The sequence below is a fragment of the Aptenodytes forsteri genome, unplaced genomic scaffold (assembly GCF_000699145.1).
Source record: "Aptenodytes forsteri isolate BGI_AS27 unplaced genomic scaffold, ASM69914v1 Scaffold54, whole genome shotgun sequence".
NCBI classification, from domain to species: Eukaryota; Metazoa; Chordata; class Aves; order Sphenisciformes; family Spheniscidae; genus Aptenodytes; species Aptenodytes forsteri.
Window position 1 is genome coordinate 10,686,056 of NW_008796044.1, and position 17,053 is coordinate 10,703,108.

The window sequence follows — 17,053 nt, forward strand, 5'->3', positions numbered from 1 at the left end:
GGCTTATTCCTGTTCAGAACTTTCAGGTCCAGCCCACTCTGAATTAGAGAGCCATGGATATGTCTAAGCATTCTTCCTCAGTCAAAGACAGGGTTTTTTTCCCCAGGGAAGACTTTAATTTGGGAATCACAGAACTGGAATAGCAATGTCAGATCTCTTAGTTTTGAGGCTGTATCTTCAGGAGAAATACACTTGCTGGATTGTGTGGTTCAGGACTGTGCTCAATTGCTGGTTCTGCTTGTAAGCTGCAAACCACGTTCTTGGCCAAACCAAAGCCTACATCTGTCTAGGCTCTGGAAGACCTGGGGATATCTTGTCTGTCTGGAAGTACCAGCCTCTGCCCTCTCCTTCTCCCCAGGCATATGGCAAGTGTCTGTGGTGAGAGGATTCTTGTTAATGCTTTGTGTGGGGAAAATCCAGCCATCTGCCCTCTCAGGACTCTCTTAGCTTCGCTTAGCGGCTGGTGCCATGATTACAGATCAAACTCAGAGATTTCACTCAGCTGATACAGCAGAACAGAAAAGGACGGCCGGTCATCTTTCCTCTGAGCCGGGGAGAGAAGAGAGAGGGAGAACATTAATGTCAGCTTGAGAGGAATGGCAAGGTTAGGAAGGAAAACCTTGTGAAGAAACTGAGTATTAACAAAAATACAATCTATTGTTATAGAGAAAATGCCAACGGAAGAATGAGCTTCCTTCCGTGTAATGTTTCTTTTCTACTAGCAGTGAATTTTGCCTAGTGGACACTAAGTACCTTGTAATGGGCTGGCTGTCATTTTTACCATCACTATTAAAACTCAGCCCCACAGATCTGCAGCTTTCTTAGGAAGCAAACTGTTGAATTAACTTGAGTTAGGTGCACTATATAGACTTCTCAGTGAAGTCAACACACTATAGAAATAGCAGCTTAAATAAAAGACAAAGAGCCTAGAGTTTGCTTGCTAGCGCAGATGAAAGCTACAGAGTGCTTCACCTCCAGGATTTTATCTTGCGTTAGCATGTGAAGTGTATACCTCTTTCTCCTCCTAAAAGTCAAGGGAAAGAAAGCTCTTGACTTTGGGAACTAGGGCTTTCCCATTACAATACTAACCATCCTCCAGCAGTGGCTCATGACCTCATAAATTGCCTTGGAGGCCAGCTTGGGTTTGTAGAGCCGAAATCCTGCACTGATTTCTTCCACCACTTCTCCATTGGTGCGATTCTCATAGGGGATTTTACCTTCACTGAAGACCTCCCACATCAGCACTCCTAAAGCAAACAAATGAGAAAAATCACAAAGAAGCAAATAAAATCCTCAGCAGGCCCATGGCCACCTTCCACTTGCTCTTCTCTGCAGCGCAACATTGGTGTCTGTTACTTGGAAAAGCATTTTGACTTGGATTCTCAGTACGCATCTGAAGAATCAGGCCCTAACACAGCTGTACAGTTTGAGGAGGCCAACTAGGATCTCTGCTGGGCACTAGACTGTGTGGAAGTACCAGTTTGGCCACTACAAGTTTGACTTCTCTGCATCCTACTTCATGATAGTCTAGCATGACAGATGTCCTTCCCCATGAGTCAGATGAAATCTGAGTGTGTTACGTGTCAGAAGCAGAGCAGCGTCATATGCCGTCTCCCAAACTGTGAAGAAGAGGGAATGCTTGTGCATGTATTCCATCCAGATGTGTAATCTGGGAAGGAGAACCCGCTTTTTGTCACTGATGCAGTTTACCTATTTTTGCTTTCAGTTAATCACATACAGGGGACATGTCACTGATGTTCCTGCCTGCAGTGTGTCCTACACCAGAATCTGCGTGTATTTTGGTGGGACTCGGGAGCAAGAAAGCAATATGAACTGCTCCATTCCTGTTAGTCAGCTTAGCCTCGGTACTGGGAACTCCTTGCCTGCAAAACGTCCCAGGTGGTGTGATTCACTGGGATGAATTCACAGGCAATGACAGTGGAATTTCAAAGGATTGCAGCACATTTTTCCTCTTTTCCTAAAGAGTCAAATGTTTTCCTGTGATTACTGTTCAGAGCAGTACAGAAACTCGTGCTTCTCTAGCGTGGTGGAAGAGAGACAGGCAAAGACAAGACTGTAGAATACGTTGTGGTTGGCCACCAGATCAGAGAGGCTCTGCAAATGGAGTGAATGCAAGGCACCTCTGTTACATTATTAGGTTTAATTTCTTTGGTCACCTAATATGACTGACTTGGTAAACTGTGTTCAAATTAGAATAGGGAGACAGACAGATAGATAGACTGATCTGAAATAAAGTTGTGTAACTCCACAGTCAACTTTGCTAAATAATGCCTGCTTTTCAGCTTTGAATTCTTCAAATAGGAAGATGCACAGAGATTGCAGCTCCTCACCAATGATATTGGCTTCACTGAAGAATAAGCAAAGCAGTTGTACTCCCCCAGTGTGCAGATTCCTGCACTGGGAATTTCTCACACCCCTTTTGTTCTCCTGGGCACAGCAGGATTTCAGGCCTGGCAGAAGAGATGAATGGGCTGCAGAGTAGTGGAGCAGAAAACTTCTCACAGTCATGAGACCATGACATGACAGAGGAATCCTCTTATGCAAACCCCACTGGATGGGGAGATAACAAGTCTGACAAATGTACAACGCTGCTGTCTGCACATTTCACAAAGAAGGACTGACCAACGCAAACAAAGCTCACCGGTATTTCATTCAGCCCGGAAACTGGAGTGAGCCAACTTCACCAGGCTTGACTTGACTGTAAATCAAACTGAGCACCCTTTTTGGAAGCATCTGGCTCTCAGTGTACAGGCCAGTTTCTGATTTGTGACGCAGAAGAACATTCTTAGCAAAGTAGCATCTCTCCCCATGTCACTGCCACTTTGCTGTGAGGTGTCAGAGATAGCTCAACTGGCAAATGTTGTCCCTTGGTATTACGTGGTGAGTGCTGACAGCCTCCTCCACATGCCAGGGGACACAGAAAGAGGTAATGGTGCTCTTTGAAGCATCTCCGGGTTGGGTTCTCGAAGGCTGCTGCGTGGGTCTGAGCACCCAGCTCCCACTGCGCTGCTCGTAACCCACCACAGGAATGCACAACTTCAACCAGCGTGAGCTCCACAGCAGAGCACAGTAAAGGGAGAGGGAAGAGCAGAATTCACAAGCGCAGACTAGCAAAGGTTATAATCCTGCATTATTTACTGCTAGGCCCGGAGCTGAGTGGCACCCCATTGACTGTGTGCTGTGCACAGCACACTGCACTGATTCATTCTGCAGTACCACGATTTGCATGTTAGTTGGAGACCGGCCAGATACATTAGTGTGCCAGATCAACAGGCCAGGGGATAGCCTTTGTTATCTCCAGTGCTGATGACTTTGGGGAAAAAAATATACAATGGCTTTCTTATCTATGAGGGTCCAGAAGGGAGACCAAAGAACAGACGCAAATCATAAAACAATGCATTGGGGAGCAGGAAATGAGGTGAGAAAATGTGAGCAGTGAAATAATATTTTCAGACTGGCATAAAGTAAATGGAGTCAGCAGAGCAAACTTGGAAAGGCAGAGGGGTTGAGAGAAGCATCAGTGCCCAGGACTGACATGCAGAGAGACAGAGTGCCTAAATGTCTTTCCTTTCCTTTCCTTATATAATCTTGTCAGTGACTCTCCAACCTTGTCTTGGGCACTCCTGCTATATCACCATGAACAGAGTTCATTATTTGGTATTACATAACATTGCATAGGTATAATACGTTAAGTTGGCAGTATTTGCAGTGTTCCTAAGCGCCTAGGTAGTTTGCTATTCTTTCCTTTCTTTCACTTAAATGACTTAGGCTTGCTTTCCTAAGCCATTATTCAGGCAAAACACCCTTGGAGCCCAGAGGACGTAGAGTTTAGGAGCGTTTACTTGAGTACTGAGCCCCTAGGTTTTTCTGAACTGGCGTTTGTTGAATTTTTTTCCATTCTGACAATTGATTCTTACCAAATGACCAAACGTCAGATTTGGTGCTATAGTTGCTGTAGGAAAAAACCTCTGGGGCAGACCACTTGACTGGAAACTTGGTACCCGTGGAGCTGGTATACTGATCATCAAGGACAATCCTGGAAAAGGAAAAGAAGGGAGCGTGCTGAGTAACGCACCCATCCCGTGACAGCCCCGCAGGGAGCGTGCGCAGCCTTGGTGGCATTACCTTGACATCCCGAAGTCGGACACCTTGACCACGTGGGATTCCCCCACCAGACAGTTCCTAGCAGCCTGCAAGAAAAGAAGGTGCAAAGGCAGAAGGTCAGAGCTGAAAGACTATCACAGCCACTCAGTTGCTTTTATCCTGGCAGAGCAGATAGTGCTTAAAAAAAGGAGAATCAAAGAGACATTGTACCATACAAAGAGGGCAAAAACTTGAGATTCTCATGCTTTCTGTACGTTTTACTGCCAGCATGTTCCTGTTGCCAAGAAAGCTGTTCAACCATCAGTCTGACTTGCAGGCCCTCGTTGCCCAGAAAGGGCAGAGAAAGACCCTAAAATATCCACAGCTACCCACAGTCCTTGCTCCCCTAACGAAACAGCAGCAGTGACTTATGCAGACTGATTGAACACCACGTATTTAAAAGCATTTTATCAGCAATGCATGTTTATGCTATGTTAAACAGGTCTTTTTGGCATTTTCAATGTTTTTAGACATGAAGAGTGGTCAGTCCCTGGGAACTGTGGGAGCTGGGGCTCTCGGGGAGCAAAAGAGTCCACTCAGAAAAAGAGACAAACTTTATGTCCTCATTTCTTCTCTCTCAAACACAATTAAGGGAAATAGATTAATCAGCGCTCCAGGGGATGCTTTTTTTCCTAAAGTATTGATGCTGCTTCTGCAATAAGGGACGATGCTGGATCCCCTGTCAACAGATAGGCAGGAGGGGTGTGAAAGCTGAAATTAAGGAAGGGAGAAAGCACAGGGAAAAGCCTAGCTGGAGCAGAGGAAAAGTCTGTCTGGGACCAACATACCAGATCTCTGTGGATGACAGAGTTTTGTTCCAGATAAGCCATTCCTTCACACACATCTTGGCACATCCCCAGCAGGGTTTCCTTTGAAAAACTGCCCCGCTGGCTCCTGAGGTAGTCGGACAAGCAGCCGTTCTCCATGAACTCAAACACCAGGCAAATGGGAGCGTTCTCAAAGCACACACCATAAAGCTGGACTAGCTTGGGGTGAGACAGCTTCCTGTTGGATGGGGAGGGAAGGTGGAAAAAGAGGCTGAAATAGGCTCAGTGCCTTCTATCCTTACAGCAAGTGTGTTATACACGGCCGCCTATGTCACCCTGCTGCATCCCTCTTCTCTGCAAAGGTCAACTATGAAAGCAGAAAGAAGAAAATGTGTAGACCAACGTCAAGTAGCACTAAGTATCATCCCATTTTAATGGTAATGGTCACCAAAAGACTTTTCTGCATGGAAAATCATCCAATCAAACAAACAAAAAAACCTCATTTCTGTCTACTTTGAAGGGATGGAAATGTAAAAAATACAAAGTCAATAAAACCAAGGAGAAATATTTTCAGTTGTGCAAAGCAAAAAAATTGCGCAGGTCAGGTTTTTCAATAAAATTTCCCTCAAATTTTATGAGGTTTCTTCATCTAATTATTTCTGACAAAACCCACTTAGCTGTCCACAACACACCATCAATTAACCCTGCCTTCTAGAACAGCAGAGATCTGGAAGACCATTCTGGATATTGATAGACTTACAAGCACAGTAATTCACTTACATTTTTAATTGCTTTCCTTTGTAACCACTGGAGCTCACCTGCCTCTCTATATACTATTTAGACACATAGTAGATAATCCAAGTTTAAATTCCGCATTTGTATTCCTGAACATTACCACAACACTTTGGTTCAGTCTTGTGAATCCTACAGGGTCTGATTTTCTTGGTGAATCTACTACTTACATCAAGACTTTAGCTTCCTCGATGAAATCCTCTTCAGACATTGCTCCTTCACGAATGGTCTTTATGGCTACTTTTGTCTTCTCCAGCAAATAGCCAAGGTAGACCACCCCAAACTGACCGCTGCCAATTTCTTGTACACGGGTGAGCTCAGAGGGGTTAATGACCAATTTTCCTGTTGATTGTAAGGGAGAAAGAGTGAGGATCTAGCAGTAAAATGTCAAACCAAAATCTTTTGTTGGTTAAACATTAAGACAGGACTCAGAGTGAGACTTTCTGGCTCTCCCTCAAATTGTCTGTCTAAACTTTGGTAGCTCATTTGACTAGTCCATGCTGCTGATGATGTTCAAGAATAGGAACAACAACATCCCCTTTCTTTCCCCATTTGCCTTGTCTATCCAGTTCTTCAGGGAGGATTGTTTCTACCATGCATATGTGCACTACCGAGCACAACATGGTTTTGAGTTTCCTTGATGTCTCCAAGAATTACAATAAAGATGATACCAGTAAAATTCTGTAGACTACTACATGCAAATAGAGGCATCTTTCAGGAGGGACTCATCTTTCATCAACTTATGCTATCCTCCCACTCCCATCACCTTTGTTAAGCATTCATTTCAGTATTTAATGTTGACTTCTTTGAGACCCTGGGGTTCTCATCACCTCCCTCAAGGCACTGCACAATCAGTTAATTCAGTTATCAATGGTAATGACAAAGATGATAATCCAGTGAATGGTGCAGTGTAAAGATCTGAAGAAAGCTATTTATTGTGGCTATAGTCATATGAATATTCATCAATATCCATAGGGATATTCAGGATCACCCAGCTAACCAGCAAGAAGTGTGATTCCTACATGGTCAAGAGGGCAACTCCATACCGTAGCTCAGCCCTGCAGTGATTGGGGCCTTTTTTCTCCAAGAAGAGACCGCATACCGCAAACGAGTGACAAGACCTGAATAACAGAGGAAAAGAGGGGTTCTGTTTATTGTCACAGTCATGGGAAGTGTGGCTGTCACTACCCCAGAAGGGTTTCTGGATACTGGAAGCAGATTTATTGTACTGAGTTCTCAGCTCCACTTGAGGGCAGCTGAACCTCTATTGAGATTGTGATTTCCAACCTGCTAAAAGGAAGCCAATTCTCAGCAGTTTCAGCTTATTTCCCACTTTCACTCTGTCAGCAAATGTGAGCTGTGAGTCTCTATTAAGTCTGATAAAATTCCAAGTTATACCTTTTATTTGTAGGGTGTTTTTGAAGCCCAGGGTTTCCCTTGGTACTACTCCTGGACTGTAGGAATGGGAGTCTTTGGTGACTCCCATGTCTGGTTATGGATCCTGGCCATGTCCCTAAGTTCATGTCAAATCAAGGCCCAGGGATATATCACCTCCTGGGCAAGAAGGCCCTGCAGTGTAACTCAAACAGATAACTTGGTCTGGCAGTGGTGACACACCCCCACAGACTCCCAGGAATGAAAGGGCTCTCTGTAGTATGTCATTACGGCATCTGTGTTGGTCATATCAGCCTTAGAAGGTGTAATGCTGAAAGCTGGCCCGAGATGGTAATTTTCCTGCCATCCAATTGCCAGGATAAAGTGGAAGAAAAGGTGATGCCATTTAACATTTCATTGTAAGGACAGAGGGCTTGGGAGCCTTCCTTCATTCAAAACAGTCACCTGGCTGCATGGTAAAACAGCAACTGCCCTGGCCAGCATCAGCCTTCACTCACCTGCCGCATTGTGCTGGTGATAGTTGATGAGTTCAGGGATGCAGTCAAACACATGCTTTTCTGCCAAGTAATACCGCTTGGGGAAGTCAGTTGTCTCATTGATGTGGTAATGCTTTATAACAGGATTGTTATCCGTGCTGAAAAAGATGAGGTTTTCTTTGAGGAAAACTAGATTGCAGCAAGAAGACAGGAATTTGAGGAATAAGTGGGAGATGAGCAAGCAAGCAAAGGGGAGAAGCTTTCTTATGCAGAATGAATGGGAGAGGAGCAAGGAGTGAGCTGCAATTGCTAAAGAAACCTGTGTACTTGTATGTTCTTCCTCTCATTCATAGATGGTCTCATCTCTAGAAAGGCTGAGGTTTCCTGATAAGAGCAGGCTGAGTACTAAGTTTCTCTGCCTCTTATTTCTGAAACAAAACATTCTGCCCCATCACTGAAACCCTTTCACTAGTCTTGTATTACCCACCTCTGATGAGTCCAGCATATAGTCCACATTGATCCTACTGATGCTTCAGCTGGGGGGACAATTTCATCAAAATTACAACCCCCGTGATGTCTAAGGGACTATTTATAGGCATATATTTAGATGCAGGGAGAAGAGGAGCCTTTAATATACTTTGCGAATGGCAGCTAACTCTTCTGCCTTTTTTGGAAGTGTTTTCCTCTATCATTTTCATGAGCCTTCTGCTCTCTCTTTATAATGCCAAAATAACTACAGAGATTACACTCTCATAGAAGCCATTTCATTGATGTAATTGATGCGAAAAGCTGCTGATTTCAGCTGTACCTTAATGCTTTGGTGAAAACAGAGACTGTGTACATGCCAGGTTGCCTCGAATCTCTCACCATGAAGGCACCTTCCCTACCCTGTAACAGGAGCAAAGGAGAGAAAACTGGTTAGAGACACAATGGGAAAAAAGAAGCGGGCTTGGGGCGAAACTCTGCTTGTTTCAGCCCTGTCTACTGCTCAGTCATGAGGATGTGCTAAACATGTAGGAAAAAACCAAGTCATCAGCCAGCTGACAGAGCTTGGTCTGTTCCATGGACAGCTCTGATGGCTGCCCAGGGCCTGCAGGTACACCCAGCTGGTCTCTCTTGGGTGCTTTGTATTTTTAGCTCAGTTTCCTGAGGAAATGAGACTTATGCGCTCATGCTGAGTATGTGTGGGTGTAGGTACATGAGCATGTGTCTCTCTGTCCCTCCAAGCCTCTCCTTGAGAAATTTTGAACCCATTGGTTGCTTTCAACCCTATCTGACCGAATACTGGTGATATCAATTTCCAACAAGTTCAATGAAATGGGTAGCCGATTGGAAAGGCAAACCCCTTTGAGTGTCCTCCATCGAGAGAGCAGCTACAGAACAAGAGTACAATTTCTTCAACACCAGAGACTCCATATGGGAGTGTATGAAAGATAATTTATCAAGGTACCACAAATGGGAAAAGCTTGGACAAGATCCTGCCCTTTCATAGGTACCCCAGTCATCCAGTATCTAAACATAAGTGTGTAGGAAAGCAGGCTTCCTCCACTCTGGCACTCACAGAACAATTTTCCTTTTTAATTTTTCACTGTAATTGTTTTCTACTCATCTGAGTGATAAAATGTATCATAGGCCATGATCCCGCAGGGCCAAGCACTAATGGATCAGATGGCAGAGGAGAAGATTTAACGTAAGTTTGGATGTAATGTGCTGTGCTGACCTATTGTCCTGGTTTCGGCTGGGATAGAGTTAATTTTCTTCCTAGCAGAAGCCTAGCACAGCACTGGCACAGTGCTGTGTTTTGGATTTAGTGAGAATAATGTTGATAACACACCGATGTTTTAGTTGTTGCTGAGCAGTGCTTACACTAGTCAAGGACTTTTCAGCTTCCCATGCTCTGCCAGCGAGAAGCTGGGAGGGGGCACAGCCCGCTGCTTGGGAACTGGCTGGGCATCGGTCAGCAGGTGGTGAGCAGTTGCATTGTGCATCAGTTATTTTGTATATTCTTTTATCATCATTATTATTATTATTTTTCCTTCCTTTTCTGTCCTATTAAACTGTCTTTATCTCAATCCACAAATTTTATTTTTTTTTCCCGATTCTCTCCCCCACCCCACTGCAGGGGGGAGTGAGTGAGCGAACAGCTGTGTGGTATTTAGCTGCCCACTGGGTTAAACCACAACACCTATATATTGATAATAAAAAACACATTTTTCTTGTGTTTGCAGATAAAGATGCTTTTCATCTGGCATCCCAAGTGCCTTATTATTTTGTTCCCTCCTTTGCTTTACATGGTAGGTTTCCTCCATTTTATATGTCCTCTGTCCACCCACAACACTTGGTGCAAACCTAATCCACCAAGTGCACCCTGCCTCGGCCTCCTCCCCACCTCCCCGTTGGATTGATTCAGCTCCAGGTGAACACAGGGGCCGAGACTGCTACTGCATCCCCTGTGTATGAACTGCTGACTTTCAGGATGCAGCTCTGCCCAGGCGGGACCGGGCCACTGAGCTGTAAACCTTCCAGGGTTGTCTCTTCAATGCATGTCTGCACAACATCTGCCATATCTACACTATATAATATCTAGCACAAGGAAGCTCTAAAAAGGGTCTCCAGATGCTGCTGTAGAAGCATCTATATCATGCACAGTGAGGGCTTTAGGACTCATCTCCTTGGCAGTGTGGGGTTGCTTGCACAGGTAGGCAAGACAGCATCCTGCCTGAGTTACTTTGAGCTCTGTTCTTGCCCTTCCATCTCACTTGACAGCAAACCTGCCCAAAGATCACTCATGAGCTTGGCCACATTTCTGGGGGGAGCTGTGGGGTCTGCGAGGTTTAGAACCAGAAGTCTCTGCAGCCACATGGGGGTAGTTGCCACCAAAAAGTTGCAGTGGTAGGACCAAAAGGAAAAAATAAGATCACTAAACCATGTGTGGACATGTCCCATAGGAGTTTATAGGAACTAAAAGAATTTTTAAAACTGCACAAAAATGCTTTTATTTCCATAAAATACTACCATTCCAAGAAACAACACTTTATTCGGGTCTTCTGTTAGTGTAAGAGCTGATTTAAAAACTAAGGTTGTGTTTGCATGGAAAATTTGAACAAGAAGTGTATTCTTTTTATTTTCACTACAGTCTCACTGGAAAAGTCTGGCTGAACTGAAAAATTAAAGATGCATGCTCACATGCACACAAACATACACAAAACTAAAAAAAACCATCCAAACCCATACTCTTGGCTTTCACCCAAAATATTTCAGCATGAAATTGGTTAGATTTTCAGAGAACTACTGGCATCCGCAGGCCTCCTGCAGAGACAGAAAAGATGAACTAAAATCACAGTTTTCAGTCAACACAGTGTTCTGAAATGGTGTTTTCCATCAGCCCTAGTTATTGGGTGTGTTTGACCGAAGAAGGATGGCACAGCTCTCTGCCCACACTCAGCTGCTGTGGAGGTAAGGGGCGTTGCTAGGGGTCCTTTATCTTGCATCGCACACTAAGAGCAGCCAAGGACAGCAACACAGCAGGAACCCAAGGTTCAGCTCTCTCTTACGCAAAGCAGCCCTCACAGGCTTCTCCTCATTTGTCATTAATTAATTATTATTGCCCATCCACCCCGCACATAACACTGGCTTACCTCATCCTTGAGGAGTGTTTCTGCTTTGCTTCTGCTGATGTTCTTGTTGTACCATCTGAAAACATCAAAAGACTCCGAGTCAGTGTTTCTGCTGAAAAGCCTCTGAATTGAGTGTCCCCAGAACTAGCGACGACACATTATGTGGGGTAGGGACATTTGAGGCTTGTAGCTTCTAAAACAAATCCAGGGCACTTAGAGGTACAAGAAAAACATAGGCACAACTTACTCATATATTTGCAGATTCTCGGGTGATTTTTCCGCCAGGTAGCTACTTGGCACGTAGCCTTCATGTCTGTTAAAATGCGACACGGCATGAGTGCACTAGACAGACAGGATTTTCTCTGCATCTGTGGGAGTCAGCCCCGAAAGATTTGCCTGCTCTTTGCATGATAGAAGTGCTGGTTGTTATGTATTTAGTAGGGTTACTGGAGAAGGAAACAACTGATTGCACCTCTAAACTTGTGGAGTTTCACAATTTTCACAATTTTCCCCCCCCACGTGTATGACAGCGAATATCAGCCTGAGCTAAGGACTGTTTTTTTTTTTTTTTAAATTAACTTTCAGATCCTTTTTCTTCACCTGCCTGAATACAAGCAACATCAAAGGGAAGAAAGTTACCGTAAACAACCTTCCATCACTCTTTTCCTGTATATCATAGGACGCTTCTCAAAAGTTATACTAGAAGCCAGCATATATGTTAATGGAAGAATAGATTGGATTTAGAAAGGATTTGTAAATTGGCTGTTGAAAACGGACTTACCCATTCTTATCTTGAATCAGCCACCAATGTTCCTCAGAGCTGTCAATCACATAATATTCCTCGTTATATTGTAACGTCAGCTCCTGCGGATTCTGGGCTTCATAGTCATATATGGCCATGACTAAGGCTTCCTTTGGGTCTAGCAACAATTTCTGCACAAATTAGGAAAAAGGCTCATCATATTCATATTCATAAAAAACAATGGCATGCTCTCTAAAATGATATTTCCCTGGCAGCACTGGTGTCCTCTGGGTTCAAAAGCCTCAAAGCTAGGAAAGCACTCCAGGGCGTCTAGTGGGGTATGGTGGCAACATGAGAATTTTCAGCACTTTCAAACAATGAATTTCATATAAAAATGTTAGTTGCACAGAAAATAGTTAGCTACTCCTTCTTAGGGCAGGATTACCTCTGTCTGATCTATTCTTCACAGATGTTTCCTAAACTCCTCTTAAAAGCCTCCAGTGATAAAATCTCCATGGCCTCCCAAGAGGGACTGTCCCAATGCCCTGCTGCCCTCCAGTAAGGCACCCAGCCCTAACAACCACCCTGCTTCTCCCTTCTTATTAAATAAGCCAATGACATTTTGTTCCATCCACAAGTGGGTTTGGAAAATCACTTCGCTGTTCCTCTTCACAGCAGCTTTTCTCATATCCCTCCTACTTCCCCAGTTTCCCTTTCCATAGATTGAAAAAAATACAGTTGAAGCTTCACCCACCATTGGAAAGCTATTTGTGAAACCAAGCTGTCTTTGCAGGACTGAACCTAACTCTAGTGGGATGCTGCTGATTTATAGCTTATGAAAAAATATGGAAAAGGTAATAGAAAAGCCCAGGGAATGTTATCACAGGTGATATTCTAGGTCACTGCACCGTGTTGAACCTTAATGAGGATATATTCACCACTGCTAGTTAAACACACAGGACACTAAGGACAGCTTAGCACGCCTCACTGCACTCACCCGATTATCTTCAGGAGTGGGAGGAAGAGGCTTCTTTGAGGCTGAAATGAAATCAAGAAAGCTAGTTTGAAGTAGATCTGGACAAAACCAGGGGAGAAACCATCAAGGTAATGAATTAATAAAGGCGATACAAAACTAGTGAATAGCAAGCCTTGGTCTTTCAGAGTAAGACTTGCCAACAGCCTGCACCTACACAGTGACTCTCAGCCACACGGCATGGGTTTGAAACTGGTGTACAGATTATTTAAGGAATCACCCAGATACAAGGTAAAAGTGTCTTGGGTGAAGAGTGATTGAATATGCTTCTTCAGGAGACAAAGTAAAGATTACGCTTGGCCATTGAAACCACAGAGGAAATACGGTTAGGGCAAAATAGGACACACAGGGTTGAATGCATATATCTCAAGAAAGTTCTTATTATGGCTTATTGACTGACCACAGCTGATCAAGTTCTTAGTTCTCCATCTCATTCCAAAGACAGCACCAAGCATCGCACAGAGGAGAATGTTAATTCAAAACAAAGAATGCCATATACAGTAACAGACAAGCCAGAATAAGGAATATCCCAAGAAGCCAGCAACATATCTCTTGATGGAAATGTAACATGTTATTCTTTGATGTTCTGTACGAGACAGATTTGATCCTTCACTTTTGCTAGGAATAAATATTTTCAAGGTCAGGATGGTCTTAACAAATCCCATACCATTTTTGGTGGGGTCATACTCCACGCAGCCAGCTGCCATCTTCTCTGTCTGAGCACAGCATCTCCACTTGCCATCTATCCAAAAATCTGGATGACACTTTGAAACCAGACTGTTGTTGTTTCTGGTTTCTGGAAAATGTTAGGGAAAGAAAAAGGAGGGGGAAAATGAACTTATTTGCATTCACATCAGCTCTGAAAGACATCTAGAACTGAATGAAATAATCTGCGCTTTAAAGAAGCTTCTTATTTTTGCCAAACCAAGCTTTGTTGAATATTATCAGCCTCCTCCGTTAATGTTTTCCTTTCTCCCAAAAGGAGTGAACGCCATCACTGATGTGGAGGAATAGCCTTCCTGCTGGCAACGGAGCCCATACCTCTCTACTGCGGGAGAACAAAATCCTACCAAAGGGACTCTCTCTTTAAACTGATAAACACCAAAACCACAGAAGGAAGGTCTCATAAAGAGAAAGAAAACCTGGCAGGCCATATACTGATGATTCCCATGAAAGATTACAGCTCTACAGTATGTATATACACAGGACATGGACACTTGCTGCTTTGGCTTGGTGTTCAGAAGGAGCTGTACAAGCTGGCATTCACCAGCACTAAACACTTTTTGCACATGTAAATACCAGTCTTGAACGTCTGCATGAGTGATTAAAGGTCCTTCTTTTTGAAGCTCAGGCTCTCTATCTCTAATAATAATTTTCCTAAAAAGAACAAAAAATTTCTGCTGGCCTGTTTCAAGAGACTATCCAAATTGTCCAAGGGAGAGGACAGTCTCAAAATGTTGAATAAGAAGAGGTGATCAAGTAGAAGCTTGGAGCAGGTGCACTCCAGAAGGGGAATAACTGGTTGCAAGAGTAAGTGCATGAACTTAATAATATCTCCATCAGGCACAATGTTTTTAGAGTGAACAATACAGCAGCTTGTGTTATAAAGCAGGAAAAAGCTATAACGGAAGCCTGGTGCAATTTTCATGTAACTAAGTAACACCTTCCTCATGTGAAATATTATGCTTCGTTTCTGCCTGCAGTGGTTAGTTACTGTGCCTTCAACTTCAGAATCATGGCCGCGAACCACAGCACGATTCAGGAGGTGAACAGGAAATGAAAGGTACCTGCAAAAATGTTTCTTAATAATCACGATTCTCTAAGAAGGTTGTAATCTAAACAAAAAAATCTATTAATAACAGCTGAAAAATCTTCTACCCAGAAAAGATTAATTTCTAAAAAAAAATTAGCCACATAAAAACCCTCATCTCTTCCTGAATAAGAAACCTCAAATTACAGTAACATATTAAGAGTTTGTTCTAGAAAGAGGCAAATAAAGCATTCCATGTCCAAATTTGCCACTGCTGCTGAAAACACACCCACCAAATTTACAAGCAATTTGATTTTATAACCTCATTCCCCATTACCACTTTGCATGCTTAGATATAAGACATCGACTCCTCTCGCACATTTTCTCTGTATTATAACTTGTGAGAAAACTGTCTGGGATAAGTAACTTCAACAATTAGGTGGGCACAGGGGTTTTATTACCTTCCTTCAGCGTAAAGACCCATCTCTGCCGGCTCTCACGATTGGGTGCAAACACATAAAGTATGTAGTTATCATGGACGATCTGTAGAGGGAAGTAAAGAAAGGAGCCAGCCATTAGAGACAATCCCAGATACGCTGGGCGCGAAGGAGTCGCTGAAGGAAACAGATAGCAACCCCCATACCAACAAATTACACACAAGATGATGATGTGGGGAAGTAGAGTAACAGGGCCTGTTCAGAAGCATCTCTTAACCTCATTGACTTTTGATTATTTAAAATGAAGTAGAAGCCCTGATCAAGAAAGAATTCTAGACAAGCAATGTTTTAGATCCATTTTATGCTGTTAGGAAATGCCCGTGAAATCAATGGAGTCAAAGCAATTTCAGTCTGCAGAGGATCCAGCCCGTTACTTGCTGACTGCAGTTTATTCTTCTAAAGCAAGCCTGGGGAAAAGGCATCTGTTTCTTAGCAGTTTCTTGTAAGATACCTTCACTTAAGATCTAAGAGCCAAATGTAGCTTTTCTTGTGTCAGTATAAATCTCAAGCAACTCCCTGGAGATTATTTGGTTTACTGTCATTATTCAAAGTTTTTAATAGCTTTCACTGGGATTATAGAGGGGAAATAAGAAGCTGGAGCAGATGAACACTGAGCAATCAAGATGCTGTTTTCATCAACTTGGCCTTAATGATGAACAAACAAAGGAAGAGAAATACAGAATATTTGTGAAGTTTCAGACCAGGGAGTAAAATCATCACAAGAACCAAAATGACTCAGATACTGAATAGGATGACTACATTTGGGCCTAAAATTTTATGTAATGCATAATCTATATTTCTCTTCCAATATTTATCTCAACAATTTAATTCCAAATGGGACCTGGTCTCTTTGATGCACAGATGCTTTGAAAAACTTTGACCGCTGTCTTTAAACAGAGGTTTCTACAAGAGAGCAGCTGTTTTTAAAAGTTTCTCCAGGGGTGTAGATGAGGCAATGTTGATTATTGTTTAAAGAACAGGAAATATTTGCTATCTCTTGGCCTGAAGCCCTTGCAGGCACACAACAGACAGCCGTGTGACTCAGTTGCTTTGCATGCTACGGAGGGATAAATTATAACCTCTTTTACAAAAAATAGAAAAAGGGGAGGAATAATTCCCACTCATTTAAAGCCACTCCTGTTGATGTTATTGTTATGTCTGTATAGTGTTTTGACAATCTAAGGCAGATTTTGAAATATGTAGTGAGCAGGTCTCAAAAGACATAGCCATGAGCATGCACAACTGCACAAAATCACTCATTTCATGCCTGTCTGCAAAGGGCTCACTTGCCAGATGAGCCACACAAGACCAAAAAACCACTGGTGGTTCCACAGAAGATTTACAGCTGGGTGCAGCCAAGATACTTTTAAAAAACTCCAGACAATACAATTTTACAAAATACCACAAAATTGACTGTGGGACAAAATTCAGATGTGCTACAACCAGGAGTGATTACCACAACCTCACTGGAGCACTGTCCATCATCACTGTTACCATCCCACAAGTACTGGCCACTACCTACACTTTATTTTGCTGTTCCTACAAGCATTCGAGATATGGAGATACAGATTTGAAAATTCAGACCGAAACCAAACAGATCTGAGCATTTGTTCCTCCTCTAGCCCATGTTCACTCAAGTTAAGAGCAGTTGAGGTTCCCCCATCAAGCTTTCCCACAGCCAGGCAGCTCCTACCCAGACCCAGTTAAGAGCTTTCCTGTTGGGCCGCTCATCGAGAGCCGTTTGCAGCGTACGACAGCATCTTCTGCGGCTCCCAAATGCCCGTAAACAAGGCCGTAACACTCTGATCATCTGCTTTCTT

General features: G+C 43.3%; 1 protein-coding gene across 1 annotated transcript in view; it reads right to left on the minus strand.

Annotated features, from left to right (window-relative positions):
* Positions 1–441: 441 nt before the first annotated feature.
* ITK (IL2 inducible T-cell kinase) overlaps positions 442–17,053 on the minus strand; it is a 32,555-nt gene continuing 15,943 nt past the window's right edge. Inside the window, exons 3-17 of the mRNA XM_009285788.2 lie at positions 15,198–15,279; positions 13,654–13,782; positions 12,951–12,991; positions 11,993–12,144; positions 11,459–11,524; positions 11,233–11,287; positions 8,403–8,482; positions 7,616–7,752; positions 6,770–6,844; positions 5,894–6,065; positions 4,953–5,169; positions 4,147–4,211; positions 3,939–4,057; positions 1,090–1,247; positions 442–544 (exon numbers count right to left, since the gene is read on the minus strand). Of these exons, the coding sequence (XP_009284063.2) occupies positions 473–544; positions 1,090–1,247; positions 3,939–4,057; positions 4,147–4,211; positions 4,953–5,169; positions 5,894–6,065; positions 6,770–6,844; positions 7,616–7,752; positions 8,403–8,482; positions 11,233–11,287; positions 11,459–11,524; positions 11,993–12,144; positions 12,951–12,991; positions 13,654–13,782; positions 15,198–15,279 (1,620 nt within the window). The 3' untranslated portion in view covers positions 442–472. The remainder of the gene's footprint in view (positions 545–1,089; positions 1,248–3,938; positions 4,058–4,146; positions 4,212–4,952; positions 5,170–5,893; positions 6,066–6,769; positions 6,845–7,615; positions 7,753–8,402; positions 8,483–11,232; positions 11,288–11,458; positions 11,525–11,992; positions 12,145–12,950; positions 12,992–13,653; positions 13,783–15,197; positions 15,280–17,053) is intronic.